General features: G+C 37.0%; 1 protein-coding gene across 3 annotated transcripts in view; it reads right to left on the reverse strand.

Moving 5' to 3' along the window:
* Window positions 1-623: 623 nt before the first annotated feature.
* Rspo2 (R-spondin 2) overlaps window positions 624-26,915 on the reverse strand; it is a 142,627-nt gene continuing 116,335 nt past the window's right edge. For all 3 annotated transcript variants that reach the window (XM_048802016.1, XM_048802015.1, XM_015486373.2), the window contains exon 6: window positions 624-5,643. In XM_048802016.1, coding sequence (XP_048657973.1) covers window positions 5,528-5,643 — 116 coding nt within the window. In that variant the 3' untranslated portion in view covers window positions 624-5,527. The remainder of the gene's footprint in view (window positions 5,644-26,915) is intronic.

Consider the following 26,915-nt stretch of genomic DNA (forward strand, 5'->3'; position numbering starts at 1 on the left):
AAGGTGATTCCTGCTGGGAATAGGGCATATCCTGCTGCCTCAGGCGCCTTGAGTTCCCGTTGAGTTCTCGCGGGATTCAGAGAGTATTTGGGATTCAGAGCCCGGTGGAGAGTGTGGATTTTGCCCAGAACGTGCGTGTAGAGTGCCGGCGTGAGTTCGGGAATAAAGAATTGCTGTTTGAATCTACAAGGATGTGAGTGGCTCGTGATTTTGTGCCCAGCCAGACTGCGGCAAAAGAAGCCAATAAATACTTTGAATAATCATTTTTAAAGTGTCTTCTTGGCTGTGTTTAAAATGAGTCCACAGCATCAATTCACCTAGATTGGGGCAGTTACAAGAACAAGGGAAGAGAATATCACTGACATGTATCACAGAGGAAGGATGGAGAGGCCTCACTGAGGAAGAGATAAAAGACAAAGTCCACGGGTCCTCTGATTCGAATGCAGGAATGAGGTCACACTGGAAGATAGTTGTGCTACTCACATCAATGAGGAAGTCAGAGAAAAAAATAATTTTGCTTTTTAAGTTACTATTTCACATTAGGTCTGGTTCTGAAATAAGCATAGCCTATGGACAATAAGAGAGAAAACTAAAAGTGGAGTAAAATATCACGAATGGCAATATAAAGTTGAGACTTATCCTTTATTTTAAAAACCCAGTTATTAAAATGACATATGCATTCAACACCTTCGTTATTGGACTCCTCCTGGGGCAGTGTGGATCATGGAGACAGAGATGAAGGTAGCCTCTTAGAGTTTGCAAGAATAGTAGTACATTAACCAACCAGCTGTCTTCCATGGTGGGATCAACAAATTCTGTCTGGAGGTCAAATCCAGACTGTCATGTTCTTTTTCATGGATGGTAAGCTAACAATTTAAAAAATTTTTAATGGTTGGGAAAATCAAGAGTCATGATATATCATAACACACAATAACTATGTAATATGCTTTTAAATTTTTATTGCAACATACTCATGCCCTCTCATTAACTTGCTGAATATGGCTGTTTTGGGGCAGGCACATCAGCAAAGTCTAGTTGAGACTGACACCATGTGGTTCACAGAGCTTAAAATATCTATTCTCTGGCTCTTTACAGAAAAAGGTTTGTGTGCATGCTAAAAAAGACGTGAGGAAGAAGGTTTATGGCTGAATCACAAATAAACTAGCAAGACAGAGGAAGCTAGAAGACGAGAATCAAATAAAAACCGGATGTGCATATGAAGAGCATGCCACCATCTGAGCTGAGGTTATAAAACCCAAAGAGGAGTTAGTGGGCAAAGCCTCTATGAAAGGACTGCTGCTCAGTTTCTTAAAGAGGGGTATGCCTTCCTCCCATACGGGGCTATGTGCCATGGAGTAATGAGAAACTCAGGTCCTAATAAACATGGTACATCTTCTAGAAGGTGATTTCTTGGGAATGCTGGGGGAACAATTTTGCATTTAAAATGAAGACACTTCATTGAGTAGAATGCAAAATTTGCGTGAATTTTTATAGTAAAATCAGAAGTTAAATAAACATGATCTGGTTATAATCCTAGAGTTATGAATTTGCTTTTTTGTCTTTAAGGATACATTCATATAAAAGTTTAAAAATATACTACATGGAGTGCTCCAAGGAGGATTCCTGGATAAAGACAATTGTCATTCTTGAAGGCATTGACTTGAACCTGGGAAGCAAAAAGCTGCAACTCTCAACTCCAACCTGTTGGTGGTACTCCTTTGGAACCCCACCGTTGGAAAGTATTCTGTGTTTTACTCAGAGGTTAAAAGCATGTGATTAATAATGTCTGCTAGACCAAAGGTGGCAGCACGTGGCAGTTTGATTCGAATCTATGATTTGTCATAAATTCATATGGGAATCTGTCTAAACATTTATTCAACGTATTTTTTGGACTGCTCAGCCTCTTAATCTAATTTAACATGTTTATCATCTATTTCTAAAGCTGTATTTGCACTTATATTTCTACCTTCATGATTCCAAAAGTATCAGCTAAGATACTGAGCATGTCCAAGGTTACCATTAAGGAAAAACTGAAAATTTTATAAAAATAATCATTATAGTCCATTCAATCATTAAAAGAGCATGGCATCCAATGTGGAAAAATTTAAAGACTAAGGAACAGGGAGGTATTTAGCAAAATAACAGCTGGACAGATAAGACAACTGGCAAAAACAAAGGTATAATTGGAGGAAGGTAAGCCAGGGATGAGAATAATATTTAGGAATAATAAAATAACCTAGAGAGACAGAGAACCAGCCCTAGGACAAAAAAAGAGGAAGAGATGGAAAGAAAGTAAAGAGATGTCTCTAAGGTAGATTCATTAGAATTTAGCAATTGATCCTATACAGGGAACCACGGAAGTCAATGATAAATACAAGGGCCTTTGTTTAAGCAACAAAGTAGATAAAAGATACTTTTAACTATGAAGGCTGGAAGAGGAGTAATTTTGGAGACAGGCCTTGGTGGTTCTGCTGATCATCTGTTTGCTCTTAGAGTTACCCTCTGTATCACGGAACATTGTGTTACCCAGAATCCTTTGCCCACTGGTTTTTCGACAGTTTGGACAATGGCAGACACTGAGGGAAAGGGAGACGTCCATATTTTTTCCCTCTCACTTTGGCTCAAGCAATATTTCTCATAGTGACCAGATCATCTCTAGGACTTCAGTTCCTACCAGACAAGCTTTCTGTCCTTGGTTCCAGCTCCTGCCCCAGCTATCTAATTCTCTTTGGGGGGCCTGGGCATCTGAGTTCTGGAAATTCTACCTTTTGGGTAACCCTTTTCACCCTAAGGGTGACAGAGGCTTCCTGTTGCTGCTACTCTCTAGGTTGTCCTGGTAATCCATCTTGGTTTCTTGACTCATGTATCACCTGCATAATCAATTTATGTTAAATTTCCTGTTTGAAATACTTAGATTGTTTTATCTCCCTGACTGTATCCCAACTACATGTAATGAGTTCAGTTTATATAGGTTGTTTACAACAAGGAGACAGAAATCAAGTAGACGTAAATAAATTCCCATGAGAATGTAAGTTTTAGCAAATAATGGCTAGGCACCAATCAATAAATTTAAAGATACCGAAATTTTCATAAATATATTGTTGGTAAGGAGAAATATTTTTGAAAGAACAAAATGTCCAATGGACAAGATAACAGGTAATAACTTGTGTAGTACTTAAAATATACCATGCTGTGATGAGCACGTTTTACATTTCACCAAATATATTCCTCAAAAGACAATTCTCATAGTTGTCCCTTGGTATCTGTGCAGCATTGGTTCCAGGAGTCCCTCTGGATGACAAAAATCCAAAGATGCTTGAATCATATCAAATGGTGTATCTGCATAAAATGCATATCCTCCCATTTACTTTAAATTGTCTCTAGATTACTTGCAACTCTTAATATGATGTAAATGCTACATAAATAGTTGTCATACTGTATTATTTAGGCAATGACAGTGTACATGTTCAGTACAAATTTTTTTTTCAAATATTCTTGATTCACAGTTGGTTGAGTACACTGATGTGGAATCTACATGAATGGCAATCTGACTACATATTTTAGTCCTTAAAACACAGCCCTACATGCATGTAGTACTGTGATCTCCACAGATACCAAAACTATCCTGGAGAGATTTATCCCAGTCCACTCCGGATTGGAACTCAAGCACTCTGGGTCTCAAATTGTCACTTTTAACTACTATAATTTATAGTGAAACTTACCCTAGAAATAATACTAGTCGATTTAAAAAAATTTTAAGGACCATTATTGAGGCAGGGCTGTAAAAATATTGCATTTTTCCTTAAATGTATTCCTGAAGTAAAAAAATCCACAAAAATTAATTTTATAGTTTTTAATGCACAAAAGAACAGAAACAGAACAGGCATCAACTTATTAACAATGAAGCACTATATAAAGGAGACCCCTCCCCACTTAGTAAATAGGAATATAGTGTAAATAGACATGAAAGGAGGTGAGCACTTTAGGATTAAATGCAAACCCTAAAGTTGTATACAACATTCATATATGGCTTATTATCATCTCATAGCAATATTTTCATAATGTTGCATATGACATTTATACGTATCCGTAAGATGCTTTTTACTCAAACGTTAACAAAAATGAAGAGGTAGTTTTGCCAATGCAAGGTGAAAAAAAGGGTTTTACCTTACTTTGGTTATTTCCTCAATAATCTACAACCATTTATTTTGTGTCCTAATTTTCTCCTGAATCAGTCAGTAAGGTAACGATGTTTTTAAAAGAAGCCAATTTTTAACTAATAACCTGTTGCCCTGAGTGGACCGTGATGTTTATGAAACAACTGCTCTGTAAGTCAACTGGGAAGTTTCTATCATGTTCCTCCGTTTTGGATATGAAATAGATTCTGGCTTACTGGAAATCTGTTTACATCTGACCAGCAGTTGTAGCAATTCAACCACTTTTCTCCTCAATTCTGTTCCTGGTTTCATGATACAAATTTAGAGAGGGCCAAGAATATTGGTAGGTGCCATTAAAAGTCAGGGATTGGGTTACCTTTTTTTTTGTAAGTCAGAAATAAACTACACTGTGAGTACTACAATTGCATATAGTTCTTCATGCTTCATAAAGCCATCACATAATAGACTCAGAGTTCTGGCTTCTGATGGCCAGATGTCACATGCTGCTTTTTTTGTGGGACACACGGACTGGGGAAGGTCTGCTGATACTGAAACGGGGAAGGTCTGCTGATACTGAAACTTTGACACCAGTCATTTGACTATGTACAAATTAGCTAATCCTATCTTTACAATGAGAAATAAGCCCAAACACACAAAAACAAGTTCCAAGAGGCAACAAAACATTTGTCAATTTGCAAAACTAAGTCATTTTACCAGACAATGGTTAGAAACCACTAGAAACAAAGTGACATCATATTAATCAGGTATGACTTATTACACACAAGAAAGCATAAATATACAGTAAATAGGACTTTGTATGTAGCCCCAGCAGAATATGTACATGTTAGCACTGCACTGAAACTGAACAGGAATTTCTGTTGTATATCCCCAGCTAAAAAGCAGCCACATCACAGGACAGTTTGCAGGTCACAGATGCTTGAGAACACCATGTGGTAACGCTAAGCAAATATCCACGGACATTTATCCTTGAAAATGCACAATGTGAGAAATAAAGGTCACAAGTGAATAGCACTTCGTCTGCTGAGCATCTTCTTTCACATAAATAGGCACAAGTGCCTTCTCCAGTGGTGGCCAACAGCCTCACCTCCCGCATGTCCGCAGTGCCCGCATGCACCCAGTCAATCACAGATCATGCACTTATAACAGCTTCCACTGGTTAAGGTCAATGAGCTCCTGCCTTTGCAGGCTCCAGATTCAAATCAAAGCATAAATAACCCAGAGACCATGCTTGGGGCTCCTCCTTTCACAATGTTACTAAGAACACTGTACACCAGTGTGCAGGAGTGGAGAGTAGCTTTGTGCACCTTTGCAAAAACAACACCCCCGCCCCCAGACACCATACACATCTCTTATTGGTTTGCTCTGTCTGTAGCTAGGAAGACACTGTGTTGCTCTTGAGCTCTTTCTATCAGCTTCCTCTTCTTCTTCTTGTTCCTCTTCTCCTTTGCCTTGGGTGTTCTCTTCCCTACAATGGGGGAAGGAGAATTAAAAAGGAGAGACGTCAGAAAAGGCCCTTTCTTTAGGAAAGAAAACACAAAACATTGTGAGTTTTGCACCAAGCCCATCTGGAAAACATCACCTATGGAAAAAGCAGCCTCAAAGAGAAAATTGTTCGCATTAATTTTGACGGAATAATAATAATTTACTAAATTGGATATGCTGTCTAAAACAGAGACTGATCTTCCTGTTACAGGGAACTGGCATATTTAAAAACCTCCCAGCGGCCAGATCAGTCTTTCAAATATCATCCTGCCACAAAAATTCCATTTATCCCCTCCTACTTTTAACAATGCTACCCTTTACTAGACATCTTTACATCTTTCTACTGCTCCACATGTCAGTGGATCGAAAGAAAATAAGCACCTATCTACGGTAAATATACCAGAAGTTTCAAACTACCCTCTCCCTGTCCCAGAGGAAGGGAGTCTTGCTGTTAACATTACTCCCTTTACGTTCTCCAAACACCAGTATGTGAAATGACATATGTGCCATGCTTTTTAACTTTCTATAACAATTCATGGGGACAACGTTATGTGTCTATGGGTTCTTTTCTAAACTCCTAGACAAGCTGTTCACGAACAAAAAGAACACTTGTTTATTCTGATATACTGTTTTACTACCAGAAAAATCACACCAACTTATTCCTTTTTTCTTGTCTTAGCAACTAGGAAGCCCAGACCACAAACTAAATAGTTGGCTTTCCTCCACCAGGAGTTTTGGGGTACAGTTTTCCCTCTGCCATATTGTACGTCTTATACTTTGTGGTTATGGTCTATAGTCTTAATGTAGAGGGTTTCAGCATTTCTTTGCATATATGTATGCATAAGATTGAAGGAAGAAAAAAAAATTAGGAGCACAAGACATTTGGTTTTGGTCCACTGCCCTCTGTAGGTTCTAACCACATAGGATCCGTGGGATTTATAGGAGAGAAAAGGGCTTTTAGAATCCCTGGTATTTTACAGAAGGTAAGTCACTGCTGTACACCTTCAGCACAGAAAGATTCTTCAGTCAACTTGGAAAACATTCTATAGTTATTCTCCCTCTCCTACAGTCCCCACCTCTGTGGGATTTCTTAGTTCTACAAAGCTTGCTTTCTGTTCCTGTGGGGTGCAGCCATTAGATGCCACAGTAATCAGCACCACTGATGCACATCCAATTCTAATTGATACTCTTCAACCTCCCCACACATACAAAACTCACTATTGTAGACCTTTTCATTGCAATCTAGGCAGTAGAGACGGTGACTGATAACAAAAGAAACCAGATTAGCTAAATACATGTCTTAGGAGGCCAGAGCCATCCAAGATTAAGGGAGGCCTGAGATTTCTAAATTAAGGGAGGCACTTCTCATTTTCTGATCAGAAAGGATCTGTTTCTATGGAGGATAGAAAATGGTCACATTCTTTAAGACCCTAGCACAGTGATTGGCACATGTCGATTTTCAATAGATTGCTAGGCAAACATTTTTATTGCTACAAAAAAAGATAAAAAGAATAACTTACTTTAATAGGACACTACATTAAAATAATGAGAACATGATCATGCCCTCATATTAAATTATAAAGGTCCTTGAAGTTAACTTCTGGTTCTCATTAAATTCTGGCATTAATGTTATAATGGCATTTTGCCATCTTTAAACATAGTTAATCCTACCCAATGAAACCTTAGTCCAAGCCATCATTAATCAGAGCAGCTGTAAAGTTACAACTATTTAGTAACATTATCTCTAATGATGAGACACACCTAATGAGGGCAGAGAGGAATACCTAACATAAAATAGGATATTTTAAAAGAATCTTCAATTATAAAGTTTTACAAAGTTTTCTCAGTAAATAAACTACAAAACTCCTTAGTTTAAAAAAAATCATTGTTGGCTACATTTAAAAAATTCATTTGGTTTATGCTTCATTTATATAAAGCCTAGAGTTTCTTTTAAAAGCAAATCAAAATTAAGTGAATGGAAAAATAGGCTAACTAGATTCTTAAAGTGTTCTGCTAGAAGAAAACTATAATGAATGCTATTTAACAAAAGCATTTCATATTCACAATTTCAATTCTTCATGACTATATAGTTGAAAATTATATGTGCCCTACTTTAATGGAAAATTTATACAAAATGACTACAAGCTCTCCTTTGAGATGGCCTATTTTGTGTCACCCAATTTATTATTCTGATATAACTGTGAATATGAAATGGTTATTGGGTTTGTGAGCTGATATGATTTTGTGTAACAGGGAAGTTACTCAATATTTGCATGAGACATTTGGTATCTCTTCCAGAATTTCAGCATTGCTTCTGAATACTTATTCATATAAAATTTTTCAAATTGTACAATTTACTCCTTTGACAATAGGTAATGTGATACCAATTCCAACTAATAATGTTTTCAGGCTCCTGATGACAATCCTAAAGATTTTTCTCAGAAACCTCTTTTGAATGACATCTCTGCTATTGTTTGGTTGGTTTTACTTCTGGCCAGTCCCATTTCACATGTAGAATATATTGCAAATACCAAAGATTTAAGATGGTTAGCCAACATGTGACCACAGACAGGCCTAAATTAACTGAAAATATTTTTTGGTCCATAATAGTTTGTTCTGACTTTAAACTCAACTCAATGTAATAAGAAATATTAAAACATAAGGTATAGAAAGGATTTACATATGTTTTATTCTGAACTCAAATTTATTATGTTTTTGAAAATCTATCATGAAGATCAATGCCAACAAAAATATATAATGAAAATAAGTTCTATTGGGCTTGCAAGTATGCTAATTTCTATTTCTTCTTCATTTCTTTTCATCTGTGGATATAAGATGACACTTGGAGGATGACTTCTAGACTTTGGATCATCACACATTCTCAAGATATTTGTGCTACACAGGAAGGATTTTAAGTATGATATACTAGTCACCCAAATGGAAATTTAGCTCTTCTTATTCTCAAGTTTATGAAAGAAGATTTAGAATACTGCCCTATTAGATACCCACCACACCAAATTTTATTTTATGAGCAGATTGTCAGCCTCCAGCATATTCACTCTAGTGACAAATTCTGCACAGTTTTTGTGAATGCTTTGGGAATGTAGTGGCTTCAGCAGATCATTACAGAGTGACTCTCTTCAAGATCTGGCAGAATGGGGTCTACAGAACAGATCTTTTAAGCTCTGTTATGTGGACACAAGAATGACAACTGATTTAAATATTGCCACGTTTAGGGAATTCAGTGTGATTTAATGGGGAAAGGCAACCTCTGGGGAAGAAGCTCTCTAACTGAGAATAGTCATGTAACTGAGTTGTCTGGTAAGGAATTCTATTCATGATGCTTGGTTTCTTCATTTGTAAAATAAAAAACAATTATTATGTTTCACTAGCTAGGTATGGGACATTATGGAACAAAGTCGTTTTCCAGCAATGAGAGGAAACATGTAAAACATCACATCAAGAATAAGATTATCAAAGCCACAGTCTAACCAACATGATCACACTGACTTGCACACATGTGGAAGTGTTCCAAGGGAATAGCTCATCAACTCAGCTGCGGCAAGAAATGAACAACCCCTCATGGAAATACTCCCAACATCTAGCTGTGGATTGCTGCCTTTAGAATCAGAAACAGGGGACATTATTCTGCACCAATGTATAAGGCAGACCCATGAATTATGTGAAACTATGAAAATACTGACTCGACGGCCAGTTAGATACCAAAATCATTCTTTCCCAAGTTCCCAAATTCAAGGAAGGTCTTCAAATGGTTTCCCTCTCACTAGGTTCCAGGTAAGAATCTATGCATCATTGGAGCAAAAGTTTTTGTGCTTTCATCAGTAAGGCACAGAGGTTTGGGTAGGGTTTCCTACTAAATACTGTTTTTAGAAAGACTTTGTGAGGGTAAATGTGATGGAAAATAACTGAAAAAAAAATTCAGTATAATTATAAAAAATATACAGGTTTACATACACATCATACTACCTCCATACATATACATACAAACAAGAGAAGGTAAACCACATGACAAATGTATTGAACTATAATTAGGACTATGACAACAGTGATCATCTAAGACCAGGCTAACTGCTTAAATTTGGAGAAATTTTTGATGCTCTGGATATCATTGCCTTTATAATTTCACCTTGGACACTCAGGAATCAGTTCAGAGACTGAGGCATCCTTTTAAAGTTGCTAAAATTGATGGATGTCAAAGCCTGTTTATCCACCACTCTGGTGAATCTTGCTATACTTTAGAGGATACTCTGGAGCAGAACAGAAAAGTTTGCTCCAAATCTTGAGTCTACGGTCTGAATTGTAGACAATGAATAGCAATTAGGCAATTTTTTTTCTCATATGGGCAATTTGAGTTTGCACAAGAATAAGTAGCAACAGAAATGTATTTATTTAAGAATGATGAACGATTCTCTGGAAAAATGCCAGGTGGTTCCTAAAATATTTTAAAAGCTCACAAAAATAAACAAAAGACCTAAATACAATTCATAAAAAGTAGCTAATAAATATAAACAATTCAAACTACCAAATGAAATGAGATGTCAGTGCAAAGATTTTTAAAAGTAAAAATACCTAAAGCTGGTAAGAATGTGGCAAGACAGGCATTGGAATCGATTAAAAGAATATAAAATTGACAGTCTTTCTGCAAAGCCATCTGGCAATGTGTACCAAAGCACTAAAAAATATTCATAACTTCTGACTGGGATCTAGGAATCTATCCTAGGAAAATAATCTAAACTTGAACAAAGATTTATACATGGAGATGTTTAGTATAATACTGAAAAAACTGTAAATTACCTAAATGTCCAACTGCAATTTTTCATGACCTCTTCTTTTTATGATTGATTACTGAAGCAATAAACGGTGCTTTCAACTATGAATTGGAGTATTGCATATTTTAAGGCCAGAGCAATTAAAATTTCTCTACAACAGTACTACTATTGCATGTCTCTAAAACTTTGCCTGTAATACAAATGCACTCAATGTGGTGTTGAGCAGATTCTTCTGTGCAGCAATTGCTGATATCTGGATCGAAGATATCAAAGATTAAGAACTACTGACCTAAACCCTTCAGACAACGAGAATGGATGTTAGTTCATAAAGCCTTCCCACCACCCTAAATCTGGAAAGGAATCCAAATAGGTGCAAGTAGACAATATGATGAGCACACCTAGGATCTACCACAGATGTCTCAAATAGCCTCAGATAAAAATATTTTCACTGTCCCTTATTCAGAACAATATTTAATTGAAAAGTAAAGATTGTATATATTTGTGGTCTACAATGTGTGTGTGTGTGTGTGTGTGTGTGTAGTGAAACAGCTAAAACTAATTAACACATCCATCACCTCATGAACTTATCTGTGGTGGGAACATTTAAAATCTCTTTGCACTTTTCAAGTACACAGATTATTATTTACATCGGCTTGAGAGTCAGAAGTGCAGGTAAGGTAGAAAGTATAAAGCAAATGAACTAATACGGGATCCTTCTTATTCATAGTGCAAAGTTCTTCAAGTGCCATTTTTAGTAACATCCATCTGGTTTTTTAGAAATATACCTCTTTTCACTAAAAAGATTTCACATATAGCTATCTTTTGAAAGGACCAGCAACAGCTAATGCTTTAATGATTGGTTGCGCTGATCAAATGTTCTGAGAAAAAAAAATAACATTTATTGGTTTGTCTGCAGAATATTAAAGTGTTGAAAAACAACAAGCCACCTACTAAGGAGAGTTTAGTGGGCATCTTGAATTTCAAGTGATCACTTGACAATCTTCCAAGTGGTCACTTAGTCATTTCATCTTCATAAAAGAACATGTGTTTTAAAAACCTACAATGTAGAGATAACTTTCGAGTAGTTGTTCTTTTTACAAGGCTATTGGTAGAATGTGAGAACTGTTGGAAATCAAAATAGCTGACAAAATGGACTTCTCTAAACATTCAAACATGAAATTCATTCAAAATATCAGGATTCAGAATACTACCTATGTAGATCACACTAATTTATGATTCAATAAACCCATGAACTGAACAGAAAGTGGCTGGCTCTGTTACTGTCCTAAGTATTTGTCATGTTTTTATTATAATCAGAATGGTACAAAATGGCTTGTTCAGTTATTAAGACTTCTCAATTCTTCTTTCAAAAGACGTTTTATTAGATATGAGATCCGATACCTATCTTGTTGATGGGAAGTCCTGTTGGGTTTTAAAATCTTGTTTCATGTTCAAAATGGTGAAAATGAAAGAAAGCCAATACTGAAGATCACCTGAGCTCTATATTTAATTACACTAACTAAGGTTTACCACCATAGCATTTAAAATTTTCATTTTACAGTTCTGAAAAAAAAATCATTCTTCTGGTGTATAAAAATGACTTAAGGGGGCAATAAGGTACTTCCAAGACCCTACCAACTCACTTGAAGTGATAAAGAGTACAGCAGAGTAATTGAAATGAGATTCCAATTTGGTCCATAAAATGTTGACCACTCCAGTTGGTTTAACTTAAGCTGTTAGGTATCTGGCACTTCAAACAACAAAGCAATGTTCCAAGGATCACCGAGAATAAGCAAAGAGATGTAGGTTTAAAACCATCTAAAATTCATAAATACTTTTGGCTCATTATAAAGGACAAAGTTTCTGGGTGAAAGCTGAAAATAAAACTCCCCACAATTTCAGTTTGTGTGAGAAATGAATACATAATTCTACCACAAGGGGGCAATGATTCGCTTTTACTTTAATAAGAGTATTGGATAAGAGGGTTTGGGGGGATTTTTGTTGTTGTTTTAATGTTCAGGGAAGCTTTGGGCCTCTGATTTCTTAAATATTTTATTTTAACCCAAGTTGGAGAGGTTTTTTTTTTCTTTCTAGTGAAAGATAAGGTCTGCAGTGGATTAAACAATAAGTAACCAGACCTACGCACAAGGAAAAACATAATTGGAATGTTCTTAAAAAGATGTCTGAGGGTAAAGGTGGCTAATGAGAATATAATTCTAAGATGATGACTCTGCTATCCAAACAGTGATTTAGGGGAAAGCTTTGTTCACAAACCCAGGTTGCCATTTTCTTATGAGGAAGTTAGCATAAACTGTAAGGAACAGATCCTTTGCTTAGGTCTTCATGAAAAATTATAAAACTAAAAATGATTTTCACTATCTTTTGGTCAAGAAGGTACACAGATTTGGTATCAAGGATGAAAGCTGGATCATGTGCAGCAATTCCTGACAAAAGATCACAATCGGTTGGTCTCTGAGAGCAAGTGGAGCAACAGCAAGGCTCATTTATGAGTCCAGCACTGCAAAGTGGGTTAGATACTAGGCAAGTGAGACAAAAAATTTGGAGATGATCTTACAGATAACTAGTAGCACAGCTGGGCCTGGAGCACAGGTTTCTATTTCTCTCTTACATACTTTTATAGCCTTAAAGGGTCACCAGAGAAAGGATAATTATAGAATTGATTTTTTAAGAAAGGCAGAAAAGCATTAAAAGAGCTAATATTACTCTCATCAAGTTCTATGAGAAAAGTTATCAACCTTATCATAACTGTGGAAAAAAAAAACCTTTTAAGAACCATTAAGTACTGTATAGGTAACAACTCATCTGTAACTTAAGCTTTCTATAAATTCATATTGCATTGACTTATTGCTTATTCTTTTGCTTACCTCTTTGCAAAATGTAATCTGCAAAGTTTCTTAAATATGTACATAAGATGGTGGTTCCTATGTTACCATCAGCTGTGCTTTATGCATAATCTCAATTGATGAATGGGAAAAGATAAGTACTCAAACTATACGGCCAGATTATCAAACAGCTACATGCTCTAAATTTACTCAAAATAAAAAAAGTTTGCAGAAAATTATTAAGTTCATGTGGTACTCCTAAGTCAAAAAAAAAAAAAGGCATCAGGTTTCGCAGAGAAAATGATACAACTATTTTCATTAGATTAGGAGCTTGGGGATAACAAGAATTTCAAGTTCCTCCATAGCTGACTTCATATTATAACATAGTGTACCTTCTAAGATAATTCCATTAGAACAAGAGGATTTAATACCTTCTCTTTGGTGTTAAATCAATAACCATTAACTAAATGAAAAAAAGGTTCAAGAAATGACATTTAAGACTATCATCATATGGCAGGCATTTATTTAATTTGGATTCAACCCAATTTCTATGGACCTTAAAGACACACATGCAAGCAAAAAGCTACTTTTTCTGCATGGTGGTTATAGCAGAACATGCATGATTAGCCCAGGCCTTCCACCTATTCAGCAGTACTCACATGAACACTTAACATGAGAAGGAAGCATGTTTCACAAAGGATCACAAACACACCCTTCCTCTGTGCCCCTGTAACACTTTGAACTTCTCTCTTTATAAACTTTGCCACTTTCTATTGCAATTTTGTTTGGCTGTTTCTAATAGTTTGTAAATAGCTAAAAAAATAGCTATTATTTAATGACAATATGTTCCACAGAGTCCTGGTTAATCTTTCCAAAAAACAAGTTACAACAGTACTCAAACTTAACCAAGAGAGAGAGAAAAGACATGGGTTGCAATTGTGATCAGCAACCAAAACACAGCATCTTTGTAAATCATCATATTACAAACCTTTCTGCCCTTTCTGGGCTCCCTTAACTTTGGCTTTATACATAGCCACATAGGCTACCCTGGCCCTGAACAAAACCTGCTACTTTTCAGTTCACCTCTCCCTCTTAGAACAGCTTTGGTCTCCTTTGCCTCAATTACATATTCCTAAGAGGAGCCCTCAGCATTCCTCAATCATCTACGAGTCAAATGGTTGCCCAGCTCTTGAATGGGTCACTCCCAGGTCCAGTCCTGGAGTGAGTAGTGACCCAGGGCTAGAGTGGGCCCGCTTCTGCACGTTTAATATCATGGGGTTGGGGTCATGCAGCCCTAGATTCAAAGTATAACTTTGCTAGTTAGAGATCTTGGATTAGTTTCTTACATTTTATGAACCTTGCTTTTCTCATTTCTAAGCTGAGAGTAGCAGTAATGCCCACCTCAGAACTGATGTGAAAGGTGGAAAAAAAATAGGTGTGAAGTTCCAAATACCATACCTGGCCCACGAATGCTAACTAAGTTATAGTACCTTATAGGCTTTCTCATATGTATTATTTCTAATTCTGCAACAACTCACAAGGTAAGCATTATTTCCATTTTGCCAATGAGGAAATAGGTTTAGAGAACTTAAGTAAATAACTCAAAATCACATAGCTCAGCAGTGATTCAAACCAACATCTGGTGGGTTCTTAAACCTGTACTATTTCCACTGTACCCTTCGGATCCCTTGTGCCCAGCAAATGCCTTTGATCTCATAATCATTTTTCTGAACAAATTAATAATACTAGAGGAAGGCATCACCTTCCCACCTAACCCCACACCACATCAGGGCTCCCCTAGGCTCCATTAGCTCCCCAATGGACCTTGATTTAACCAGTGTTTCTCACATTTATAATTCCCTGGGGTTAAGGCATTCCGAGCCTCAGTTTCCTGGGGTCAAACACCACATTTAACAGCTCCAACCCAGTATCAATAGTGCACCCGTGGTAATACCCAGAGGAAAGTAAACCAGGATGCTTATTTTTCACCTGGGATTAAGAAGATGTTTAGCCCTATGATTCCAAAACCAGTTCCCAAGCCCAAAGTGATAGACTCCTCCAGAGATTTTTAAAATCTAGGTTCCCTCAGCACAAAAATAACTCTCAAATAAAAGTCCAGAATTTTCTTCACCTTCAGAAGTAATTCATTGTGAAGTTAAAACTGCATGCAAGTCTGGAGCGTTCAGTTCTGCTGAAAGGGTGTGGCAGAAAGGGAAGGGACTTAGGAACAGGGTAGAGACGTAGTGCTAAGGGATCGTGCTTCAAAACACTTGGCAACCTCCTCCTCACTTGTGTTGAGAATCTACCTTGCAAAATGTGAAATGAAGTAAATCTCTTTCTGCCTGGACTCCCTTCACTGGATTCTGCTTGTGGGTGTTGCCCCAAGGAGAAAAAAAAAAAAGATCAAGCTGCCCCTGTCAGGAGGAACATGACATTCAGCAAAGAGCCCTTCTTAGATGCTCCAGCCAAGATGTTGTAGGTTACTTGTGGGGCAGTCGATTCATTTCTCCTGTATTCTAGAATCTTAATTTACTCTACAAAACATCAATTTATTCAACAAACAGTTTGTTTTGAAAGGCACACTAGTTGGTTTGCAAAAATTCTAAAGCTGGGGGGAGGGAGAAGAAAACAAAATTGCAGTTGAAAACATAACTACAATCAAATATGGGGCTTCTTCATAGCTAGTATGCAGAGTTGGCACTTCAAAAATGGAAGACAAAAACAGTACCTCTCAGTTCAGGTAAGACAAGTACCATGGTGTCAAGATATAATTAGCTGGAGTAGAGAAAGAAGGAAGCCTATGCCAAGTGGAGATGTGCTTTCAATGAATTGCTTCCAAATCCTTACATCATCATCATGTAGGTGTAAGCCACTTGCCAGACACCAAGTGCTTTACATGGTTTAATTCACTTTATATTTTTTTTAAAAATCCATGAAATAGATTCTTTCTTTATTGTCATTTTCTACAAGATGCCACAGGCAGTTAATGATAGTGGCAGTATTGTCCCACGCTCACGCTCTTATCCAATGTGCTATCCTTCCTCTCATCTTTCTACTGTGTAGGTGCACTCTCTGGAGGGCCAGAGAGGAAGTCACTGGAATTCTCCTCCTTTCAGTCACAAACTCTTACAAAACCCTCAAACTGTCATTTAGTTAAATGACTGGGCCATTAAATTCATAAAATAGAGCCTGAGGCTATCATTGGTTTGATATAAGTCCAGGATGATCAAGTGCTTATTATTTTTACAGGACAAGGAAAATAAGCATATGACAAAATAAATAACCTCTATAAGTGAACACCAGACAACTGTTTAGGTCACCGTAAAATCTTTGCCCACTACCCAAGCAACGGATTTCAACTGCGGGAAAACATTTGTCTGCAAGCTTTAAATAGAACATTCAGCAAACCTCATGATTAGTAGAGACATCACATTTTCTATGGTTTCTAAAGATCTACAATCTTGCTGGATCATCTTGAATTCTAGTATCTTTGCCTATGACTACCAGATATTAAGAAACAATCACCATGTTCTGGTTGTTTTAATAAACACCCACTCTTAATGGACTTATTTGTTCTCAACTAAAAATAGCATTTCACACATTAAAAATAGAGACTGTTAAACATATAAACATCATGAGAGGAAGTCATTAGGCATGTGTACCCACAGACTTGTCATGCTTCAGTTACTATGTTCTTATCAGTTTAGTTCACCTCAGCTCCTAAAGGAAAGCACAGGAAACCAAAAGTTTACAAGTAAAAAAAAAAAAAAAAAAAAAAATCAAGATGCAATAAAATAACTTCATTGAATCACTACTGAATTGAAGTTATTCAAGGAGAATCATCATAATTTCAGTAATATATATTACCTGAAGTTTGGACTCCCCTCACCTTCCCTCCCCCCCCCCAAAAAAAAAAAACCTATATAAAAAATCGGTGAGCTGTGATGTGATACAAAACAGATTGTTCATGGTCTTAGCATGGAATACTCAAGGATCTGTACTGCATCTTGAGCTAAATGGATCAGTGCAATTCAGTTTAAAGTCCATGGACCTCAAACTACTCAATAGTAAGAAACCAGCCCAATTTAAAAAATGGGCAAAGAATCAAAACAGACATTTCTCAAAAGAAGAGATGAGAACATATCCTGGACAAAGGATATGTTTAATAAGGCTCAACATTTCTAATCATCAGGGAAATTAAAACCACAATGACGTGTGACCTCACACCTGTTAGAATGGCTACTTTAAAAAAGATGAATGACAACGAGTATTGGTGAAGATGGGCAGAAAAGGTGACGCTCATACACCACTGGTGAGTATGTAACTTAGCCCTACCCTCATGGAAAGTAGTATGAAAGCTCCGCAAAAAACTAAAACTGTAATCACCATATGACCCAGAAATTCCACTTCTGGGTATAGATCCAAAAGAATGGAAGTCAGTTTATCAAAGGGCTATCTATACTCCCTTGTTCATTTCAGCACTATTCATAACCACCAACATATGAAATCAAACTAAGTTGCATCCGTAGATAATTGGATAAAGAAAATGTGATACACACACAGACATTTATACACATATATACACAGACATAAATACAATGGAATATTAGATGGCCTTTAAAACAAGGAAACCCTGTCATTCACAACATGGATAGAATTGGAGGACATCATATTAATGAAATAAGCCAGCACAGAAGGATAAAGACTGTTTGGTCTTACTTAAATGTGGAATCTAAAAAAGTATATCTCATAGAAATAGCAAGTAGAGAGGTAATTACCAGACACTGGAAAAGGGAGAGGGAGAAAAGAGGTATTGATCAAATAGCATAGAGTTAAATTAGATTAATTGCACCGCATGATGACCAGTTAGTGATAATGTATTATTTATTTCAAAATTACTAAATATTTAATGTTCTCACCACAAAAAAAAATCGTGTTACTTTGGTGAGGTCATGAATATGTTAATTAACCTGATTAAATCTTTCTATAAAGTATATAGAGATCAAAGCATCAAGTTATCAAATCATATGCCATAAACATACACAATTATTATTTGTCAACTAAAAACATTTTAAAGCCTATACCTGCATCAATGAAGAAAAGTACTGTAGACATTGACACAGAAATAAGACAAGCATTGCATAGTTTCTATGCTTGACTACTCTCACTTTATTTAAATAATAATTAAAACGGTATGGAAATGATTAAGGGATTGATAAACAAACCAATTGAACAAAACTGAGACTCTGCCATACACATATTGAAACCTGATAGGACAATGAAAAAAAGAACAGGCTTTTAAATAACTTAGGATGATTGTTCATCCCAAAAGGGAAGAAAACAAATCGTTTTTCCAACTCACATCTACCAAAAAAAAAAAAAAATCAATTTTCAAGTGGATTAGAGATTCAAATGTGGATGCCAAAAAATGAAGACTTTTAACAAAATGTAGAACATAGACAAAGATACACAGTCCTTAAAGCTCCATAAAAATATTAGTATATACAACTATAATAATATAGTTACCATTCCCTATTCAAAAGGACAATTGTGGGGGTTTTTATTCCCCACTTTTTATTAATACGGTATAGTGGTGGCATGTGTTGTTACATGCACACAATGTTAACAGTTCATAATTTGACCCATATCATTCCCCTGTATTTGCCTTTTCCCTCCTCTCCTCCCTCCCCCTGGTTCCTTCCGTCTATCCTACTGATCTCCCTTCTGTGGTGAATCAAAGTCTTAAAAAACTTAAAAGGACAACTTATAAAAAGAGTAAAAACGAGACACAAACTTTGAGAAGGTATTTGAAATACACAGAACTGAGAAAAGCTTTGTGTTCAGAATACTAATTACTGAGTGCCCGATGAGGACAGTGCTTACAAAATGCCTCAATGTATCAGTGATGGAGCTCAAGCTAACCACAAGGAGAAACTATGGGACAGAAAATGCCCAACCAATATCCAGCTGTTTCAGCCATGCCCACTCAGGAGCCAAACATGGGACCACAAAAAGCCTTCAGCTCAATCCATCTTCACAATTCACACCAGAAGGGCAGTGCCAAGCAAGAGCCTCCCTGCTGTCAAGTGGGGTCCAGCACAATGATGAATGGTAACAATGTTGACTTTAAGTTACTACATTTAGGGGTATTTGCTATAGTGAATAGGCACTACCCTACTGGGAAGAATGCCCCAGCATGGACTCCTAAAAAGCACTGTCAATCCTCTCTTGGACTCACACTCTATTTAAAGGCTTTTGCTTGTGAATGGATGTGTACTCTTCTGATAGGATTTGATTCCTAAACTTGAAATAGTTTTTGTTGTTGTTTTAAACAAGTTTTGTAGCAAATATTGCAATAGAAATAATTTAGGTTATCAGGTAACATGAACACCAGGAAAGATGACTTCACTGGGTATGATTTATAATTATTATAAATTGACATTCTTTATCTTTCAAACCTTAAATGCTACTGCATGCTCCCCTGCCCCCCCCCTTTTTTTAAGTCTAAAACTAGAATTTTGAGGACAACTGGACAACTTGATTTTTGTTCCTTGTGTGTGATTCCTTAAGGATACCTGTGGGATTTCTCTTTGCATTCAATCTTACCAGCCTGTGTCTCTATTTCACATACTGAGTTCTTTGGCTCTACAAACCCAGGATATTTTTTTTACCGCAATTTTTTGTTATTAATATCTATCCTCTTGTTTATCATTTTTATGACTTTGTCTTTATCTTCTAAATTATTATTAGCATTTCCCAAGTTTTCCCTCTGTATTTTACTTTCAAGCAATCAATTCTATACTTGAAACTTCCCAAACTTTAATGTAACCACTCTGGTTTACTTCAATTCTATTCTTCACTTGACCCCCTTTTTAATTTGGTATGTTGCTCTTTTATCTCACCTATTCATTACTGTTTTCAAAACTGGTTTGTGAATAATACACCTTCCCTACATCCTACCAAGGACAATTTTCCCTAAAGATTTTGTAAATATGTAGACTAATATCAAAAGTCTGGTCTTTACTACCTTTTAGAACAATTTCCCTTATTCTACAATAATGCCATAATTTTTCTTTTTCTTTCCTCCCAAAGTCAACTCATATCCAGCAAATGAATTATGGAGACCGCATAGATTAGATTCCATTTGCCAACAGACTAATAGCACTTGTTATGCTTTCCTCCAACCTAACCCAATGTTTAGGTCGTTTTCTTTACTAAACCAAAAATGAACCTCCCCTTAGCTACTGTCTAGATCTCTAACATGGTGGAGGGAAATAAGTTAATTCATCATCTTCAGCATTCACTCTCATCTGGGTTCTTTCCATGATCCTCCTAACTTATAATGAGGGAACCACATTTTTCAGGAAACAATGTACTACCCACTTATGTGCTTGCTTTCTGGGAAATGGTAAATGTTCTCAGCAAGAACAATACCAATAGGGTTTAGAGAGAAAGATGCAACCAAGAAAAATTTGGCTTCACAAATAGCTTATCTTTGTCATTCAGAGTACTATCCCTGAAGCCAGACTATCTTGATTCATTCTTTTACAAATCATACCACTAAGACTGATCATTCCTGTACCTTTATTTCCTCATTTATAAATTAGAAGTAATAATAGTACTCTATGTAATTTGTAAAGCAATTAAAATAGAGTATTATAAGTATCCACTATTAAGTATCATTCTGTTGTAAAGCAGAGACCATGCAACCAAAGATACTTGTCCCGTTTTCTAATTGATACAGTTTTCACTTTTGATGCAGTGGCCAGCTAGCTGAGAGTGGAGAAAGCCACTTTCTAACTCATTGAGGCAAGCTTATCAGTAGCATTACAGTAATGTTTTTTTAACTCAGCCCTTTCCATATTTAGATGTTGGGGCTTCCTTCTAGATTCTGCCAAAAGGCTGATTGTTGGTTTTAGTTTACAGTGCCACCCATCCCACCCTCGTAAGGATTTTAGGAAGAAATTAGGAGGGGTGTTAGCCAGGGCAAATCCATCCATTTACCATTTACCATTGTAAATCAGGCTGGTGATCATTATTTCTAAGTATGTTCAAATACTTCGTGTTACAAATAAAATGTACAACTAAAAATTTACATGACTGAAAGCAAATCATAGTCCAACTCTGTTTCATTTACCCTGATGTCAAATGCCAAATTCTAAAAGCCCTGACTCAGAAATATTAAATGAAGAGAAACAAAAACAAAAATGCAATTGTAGAATAAGACACTAAAGGTTCATCTGCTTTATTTGTCTGCATGAAATGCATCTACATCCATTTATCCTGGAAAGAATATTTTTGAGACCCTTGAGAACATCTCAGTGTTCTTAATAACCTTAACTACCAAGGCGCTTTTGGTTATTTGAACTCCAAACCTTCTTTTGGGGTTACTCAAGCAGTTTCTGAAAGAGAAAAATAGTTGGCCGCCAGGTTCTACATAATATGTATGTTCTTTAAACCTCATTAGATCATCCTTTACCCTTTCTAGAAGTATATAGTTAACAGATGTACTGCTTAGCTGACAAAGTTTGCATAAATAATTAACTTTATATAAACACGCGTTGCCTATTCTTCTTTTGAAATGTCATATTTATTTTAGAGACTAAAAATCTAGTCTTGCCAAAGTATTTCAAATTACTCTGCAAAGATCTCTCCCACACTGTGCTTCTGGCCTAACCTTTTGATACTCTTTACTAAAGGTACTTAGATGATATAGAAGTAATGGAACTGGGATAAATGCCATTCCAAATGTCAATGTATGAAACCTGTAAAAGTGATGAATTTTTTTTTAAGGGAGAGAGAATTTTTTTAATATTTATTTTTCAGTTTTCGGTAGACACAACATCTTTATTTTATTTTTATGTGGTGGTGAGGATCAAACCCAGGGCCCCGCGCATGCTAGGTGAGTGTGTTACCGCTTGAGCCACATCCCCAGCCCAAAAGTGGTGAATTCTTAAAAGTAGATACTTTCCAACCATTGTCTTAGTTCAGGACCGCAATGCAGCACAGAGGTTAAGAACAAGCTCTCTGGAGATTGAGCCTTTACGTTTCAATTCTACTAACTATAATTTATCCACAGCCTCATAGCTAGCATCTTCTCTAAGCCTCAGTTTTTCTACTGTAACATGTGAGATGAAGTTGACAGTAGGATTAAACAGAAAATAAAACTTGAGCCCAGTTCATGGTATACCATGAGCCCTCAATGCATGTTAGTGGTGATGGTGGCACTGGTAATAATAGCAATAAAGAATGTCAATGAGACCAAAAATGCAAGAATAGATCTTCTTAGCCTCCCTTTAACCAACCACATAAAAACAATAACTCCGAGCCAAACAGCAGAAAGGTTTGACCACATGTCCTGGCATTGCTGTAAGTCCAATGTCATGGCTGGGCTATCCCATCTCAGTCACACCACGGGCTGCTAGTTGTCTGACAAGTTATCACAAGTCCCTCTTCTTAACACTGATGGCCAGTAACTGCTGGTCTGGATGGGACTCGTCTTATATCCTCTGGCTTAAACAGCTTTGCAAAAGTAATTTTTCATTGTTTTCAGAGGATAAGAGTACAGCATTGCTCATGTCCAGCAAAGTGAGGATTGTGCAGCAAAAAAGAAAACACCCAAAGGAAAACAAATGTGTAGAGGAGATAAATTCACTTCAGGATGGATGCTGACCAAGAAGAAATTACATCCACAATTCTCTCAGTTGGGGACCAATGGCAAGTTACATGCCCCCCGTTTAGCAGCTGAAAGCAGGCCAGATCCTGTGGCTTGGCTCCCTCCCAGGCTTTAAATACACGAACTCACAGAACATCACCCAAGAAAGAAAATAATGTGCATGCTGCTCTCAGCTGAGAGAGAAAGGGGACAGGGAGAAGTTTTTCTATAAATATAAGTTTGAAGAGATTATATAGATAAATGGGATCCATTTTTGCTAAGGTGAAAAATAGTGAAGTCTTCAAAAATTGAAAGATACTTTAAAACTTTAAGTGTCAGAAGCTCCTCACTCCTTCCCTCCCCCTCCCCTTAAAACTCTAGGACAGGTTATAGAAACCCCAAGTATGTCTCCCACTATGAAGAGAAATGGAAAGCAATTCTGTTCTATTAACTCTGATTTTTAAAGAACTTATGTGGCAAAACCTCTGCTGGAGAGGGAAAATGCTGGGTAGAATTACCCGGCCCCAGTTCAGCTATGAATCACTTATACATAGATAAGAATCATATATATAACTAAAAAGAATAAAATAAATCATACACCCCCCCAAGAAGAACCACTTATACAAATATATAGATAAGAATCTGTGTGTCCTGGGGTACAGTAGCACATGCCTATAATCCCAACAACTCAGGAGGCTGAGGTAGGAGTTCCAGGCCAGCCTCAGCAGCTTAGCAATTACACAATTTAGTGGAACCCCATCTCAAAAATTTAAAAATATTTTTAAAAGCAGGGGGAGCTGAGGACTTAGCTCAAGTAAAGCATCCCTGAGTTCAATCCCCAGTACTGAGAGAGAGAGAGAGAGAGAGAGAGAAGGATTCTATGTATGTACTCACACATATGAAGCCCTCTGGGTGATCCTGGTACCCTCGTGGGTTTGGGAAGCTATTCTCTAGATCACTACCATTAAGATTGTTTTATCTATATTCCTTAAGTGAACTGACAATATCAACATCAGCTCTAATGAACAATATATTACCAGGTACTATGGTGAGCACTGTGTACAGATTGACCCAAAGTATCCATCACAGCTTTTGTGGTAAGCATCCTTTTTACAAATGGAGAAATTAAGGGTTGATTCAAGTTATGTAACCTTAAAGGTCACAAACCTACTATGTAAATTGCTGGGATATGAACTCTAGAGCTTTCACCTGTAACAGTATGTTGTTTTGCCTATTAATGTAAGCACTTAAAGGTTAGAAGTAAAGTAAGGAAAAGAGTCTGGGAAACTGTTTCCAAGACAGAGGAAAAGGAATTAAACTTTGCAGGCTCCATAGCCAGATCTCTGTTACTCTATTGGCAGTACTTTTCCAGGAACCCTCTCCTCCAGTTCTAAAGCAGCAAGGCTCCTTCAGCTGCTAAATAACTCGGTGAACACTGTAGGTCCACTCGTTCATCTGACCTAACAAACATCCTTCATTCTGCCATAGTGCCACTAGGATTTTTCATGATATGCAGATGTATTCTAAACCACACAGTTAAAAAACAAACATGAGTGCACTCAAATTATATATCTTGGTTTTGTAATGATTTCAAAGTATATTGCTTCATCCCTAAATAAGTCATCTAACTAATGATGGGCATTCAATAAAGCCTTATGAAATATACAGCTATGAGCTCACCCTTGGAGAAACTGGATTATTGTCAAGCGGGCACATACACCATCCCTGTATCAACAGCAGAGCCAGGCGCTGAGGCTGGCCCCATTACCAGACACTTGGCTTGACCACCGTGTCATTTTTCATCCCATGACTGTATGATATGCTTCAAATCCTTACTTAACTAATTGACATGTTAAACTACCAAGTAGGATTTTATAATCCAATTTGTTTCTCATCATTTAGGCAGCTGTTTTAACCAAACTGCGCTAATTTGTTTCAGGGCATACATAAAATTCAGCATTCCTTTACTCAGACTGGAAAAATAATAGCACTTCACTAGTGAGTAAAAAAGTTTAGATAATTTCATAAAATCCTGTGTCATGAAAATTAAGCTAATTATAAAGCAAAATTAAACCACTTACTAATTCTTATTAATCGTGCACTAAAAAGTATACCAACAATGGACAAGAGTTATTCTGTATAAATAGCTCTCCTCAGTTGAATGCTATTTACTTTATGGAGAATATTAACATAAAGTATGTCTTTATTCTTCATGTGTCCTCCAAATCATGGCTGTTCAGTACTGCTGGCTCCAAGATAACCAAAGTCCAGTAATGCCCTTGGTAATCTGAGATCTGCAGTACACATTTGAAACAATGTTCACTCTATTTCCCCTTTAATTGCCATCAAAATACATGAATGTTATCAATCCCCATTACTTGATGTTTGGATGCTTGGTACTCGTAAAATAACTGACTCATTTGTGTCAAGTCACAGAAATGTTGTATGAAAAATAGAAAAATAAGGTCAAATATAATAGAATAAAAATTGCAGAAGTCCAGTTACGCAAAACTAGGAACTAACAACTAACATTCAATAAGCAACTGAAATTCGATTCACAGTATTTCTCATCCCTCACCACATCACCGTGCCATGCCACAGAGCAGGGCAAATCCTAGGAAAACATTGCCAAGTAAATTCAGTTAGCTAATTTTCTTCTTATGATCCCTGCAGAAATGTTTTCATATAACCCAATATTATATCTTAAGTCCAACTCTGACAGTCTGTGTTTGAAGTATATACGGGATGACCAGGAGGTAATGTGGAGGTCAGGAGCGGGGGTAATCAAAGAACCAAGAGCTGGGAGAGAAAAGAAGGAAAATACAATAAGGAGAAGTTCATAAAATGAACAAGAGCCTCCTGAAGAAGAAGGGCTAAGAGCCAGAACACCCATGGTAGTATTTTTAGAAGAAAGGTGGTCTCACAACTTGGGGAGGGAGGAGTAGGTAGATCAGTGATAGAGAGCACTTGCTGAGCAAGCCATGGGTTTGATCCCCAGGACTGCAACAAAGACAAAAGCTGGTCTTGGTCAGGTGTGGTGGCACATGCCTGTAAGCCCAGTGGCTTGAGAGGCTGAGACAGGAGAATTGTGAGTTCAAAGTCAGCCTCAGCAAAAGTAAGGTGCTAAGCAACTCAGTGAGACCTTGTCTCTAAATAAAATACATATAAGAGTTGGGGATGTGATTCAGGGGTCGAATCCCCCCCACCCCGAGTTCAATGCCATTACCAAAAAAAAAAAAGAAAAAAAGGTGGTCTTTTCCCTAAGAAAATATAAGTAGGGACAACGTTTGATGATATACAGACAGGAAGGATAGTGGGGGGAGCTTACTCCATTTGTCTACCACAAAAAGCCCATATCTTTTGAGAAGAAAGAGTAGAGCTTAGGAATAATTACTATGCTGAAAGAGTAATTGCTGAGAGAGGTAGCTAGAGAACAGAAGTACCAAGCTGGCCTAGCTATCCACTGGGGTTATGAGGAAACTGGTCTACAGTCTATGATCTCTTCAGCCCTCAAATGAATTGGGGTTGGAGGACTCCAAATTACTAGAGAAGGATGAAGCTGAAACTAAGGAGAACATGAGGAAATAAGTACACCCTCTTCATCTTCATTCCCTGTGGGTAGCTCAAGGTGGGGCCATCTCTCTAGGAACACCAGTGGTCCAGCCTATTTCCTGGAGCCTATGTAATTCAAGCACAGAAAGACTACCAGCCAGGAGACAACCTTTCCATGAGCCATGCCCAGCATAGTCTTCACTCCCACATACATGTGCCTCTAATCAAAAGCCAAATTCAAATTCACCATGCCACCGTCAGGGCAAAAAAATCACACAGCATCATTTTTTAGTATTACAATCTAGTCTACACCCATCCCCAGCTATAAAAGTAAATAAACGATCATATAAAATATTCAACCTTTAAAAAGAAATTGGCCAAAGAAGTTGTATATATATTTATAAGAAATATAGAT

This window comes from Marmota marmota, unplaced genomic scaffold (genome assembly GCF_001458135.2).
Source record: "Marmota marmota marmota unplaced genomic scaffold, marMar, whole genome shotgun sequence".
NCBI classification, from domain to species: domain Eukaryota; kingdom Metazoa; phylum Chordata; class Mammalia; order Rodentia; family Sciuridae; genus Marmota; species Marmota marmota.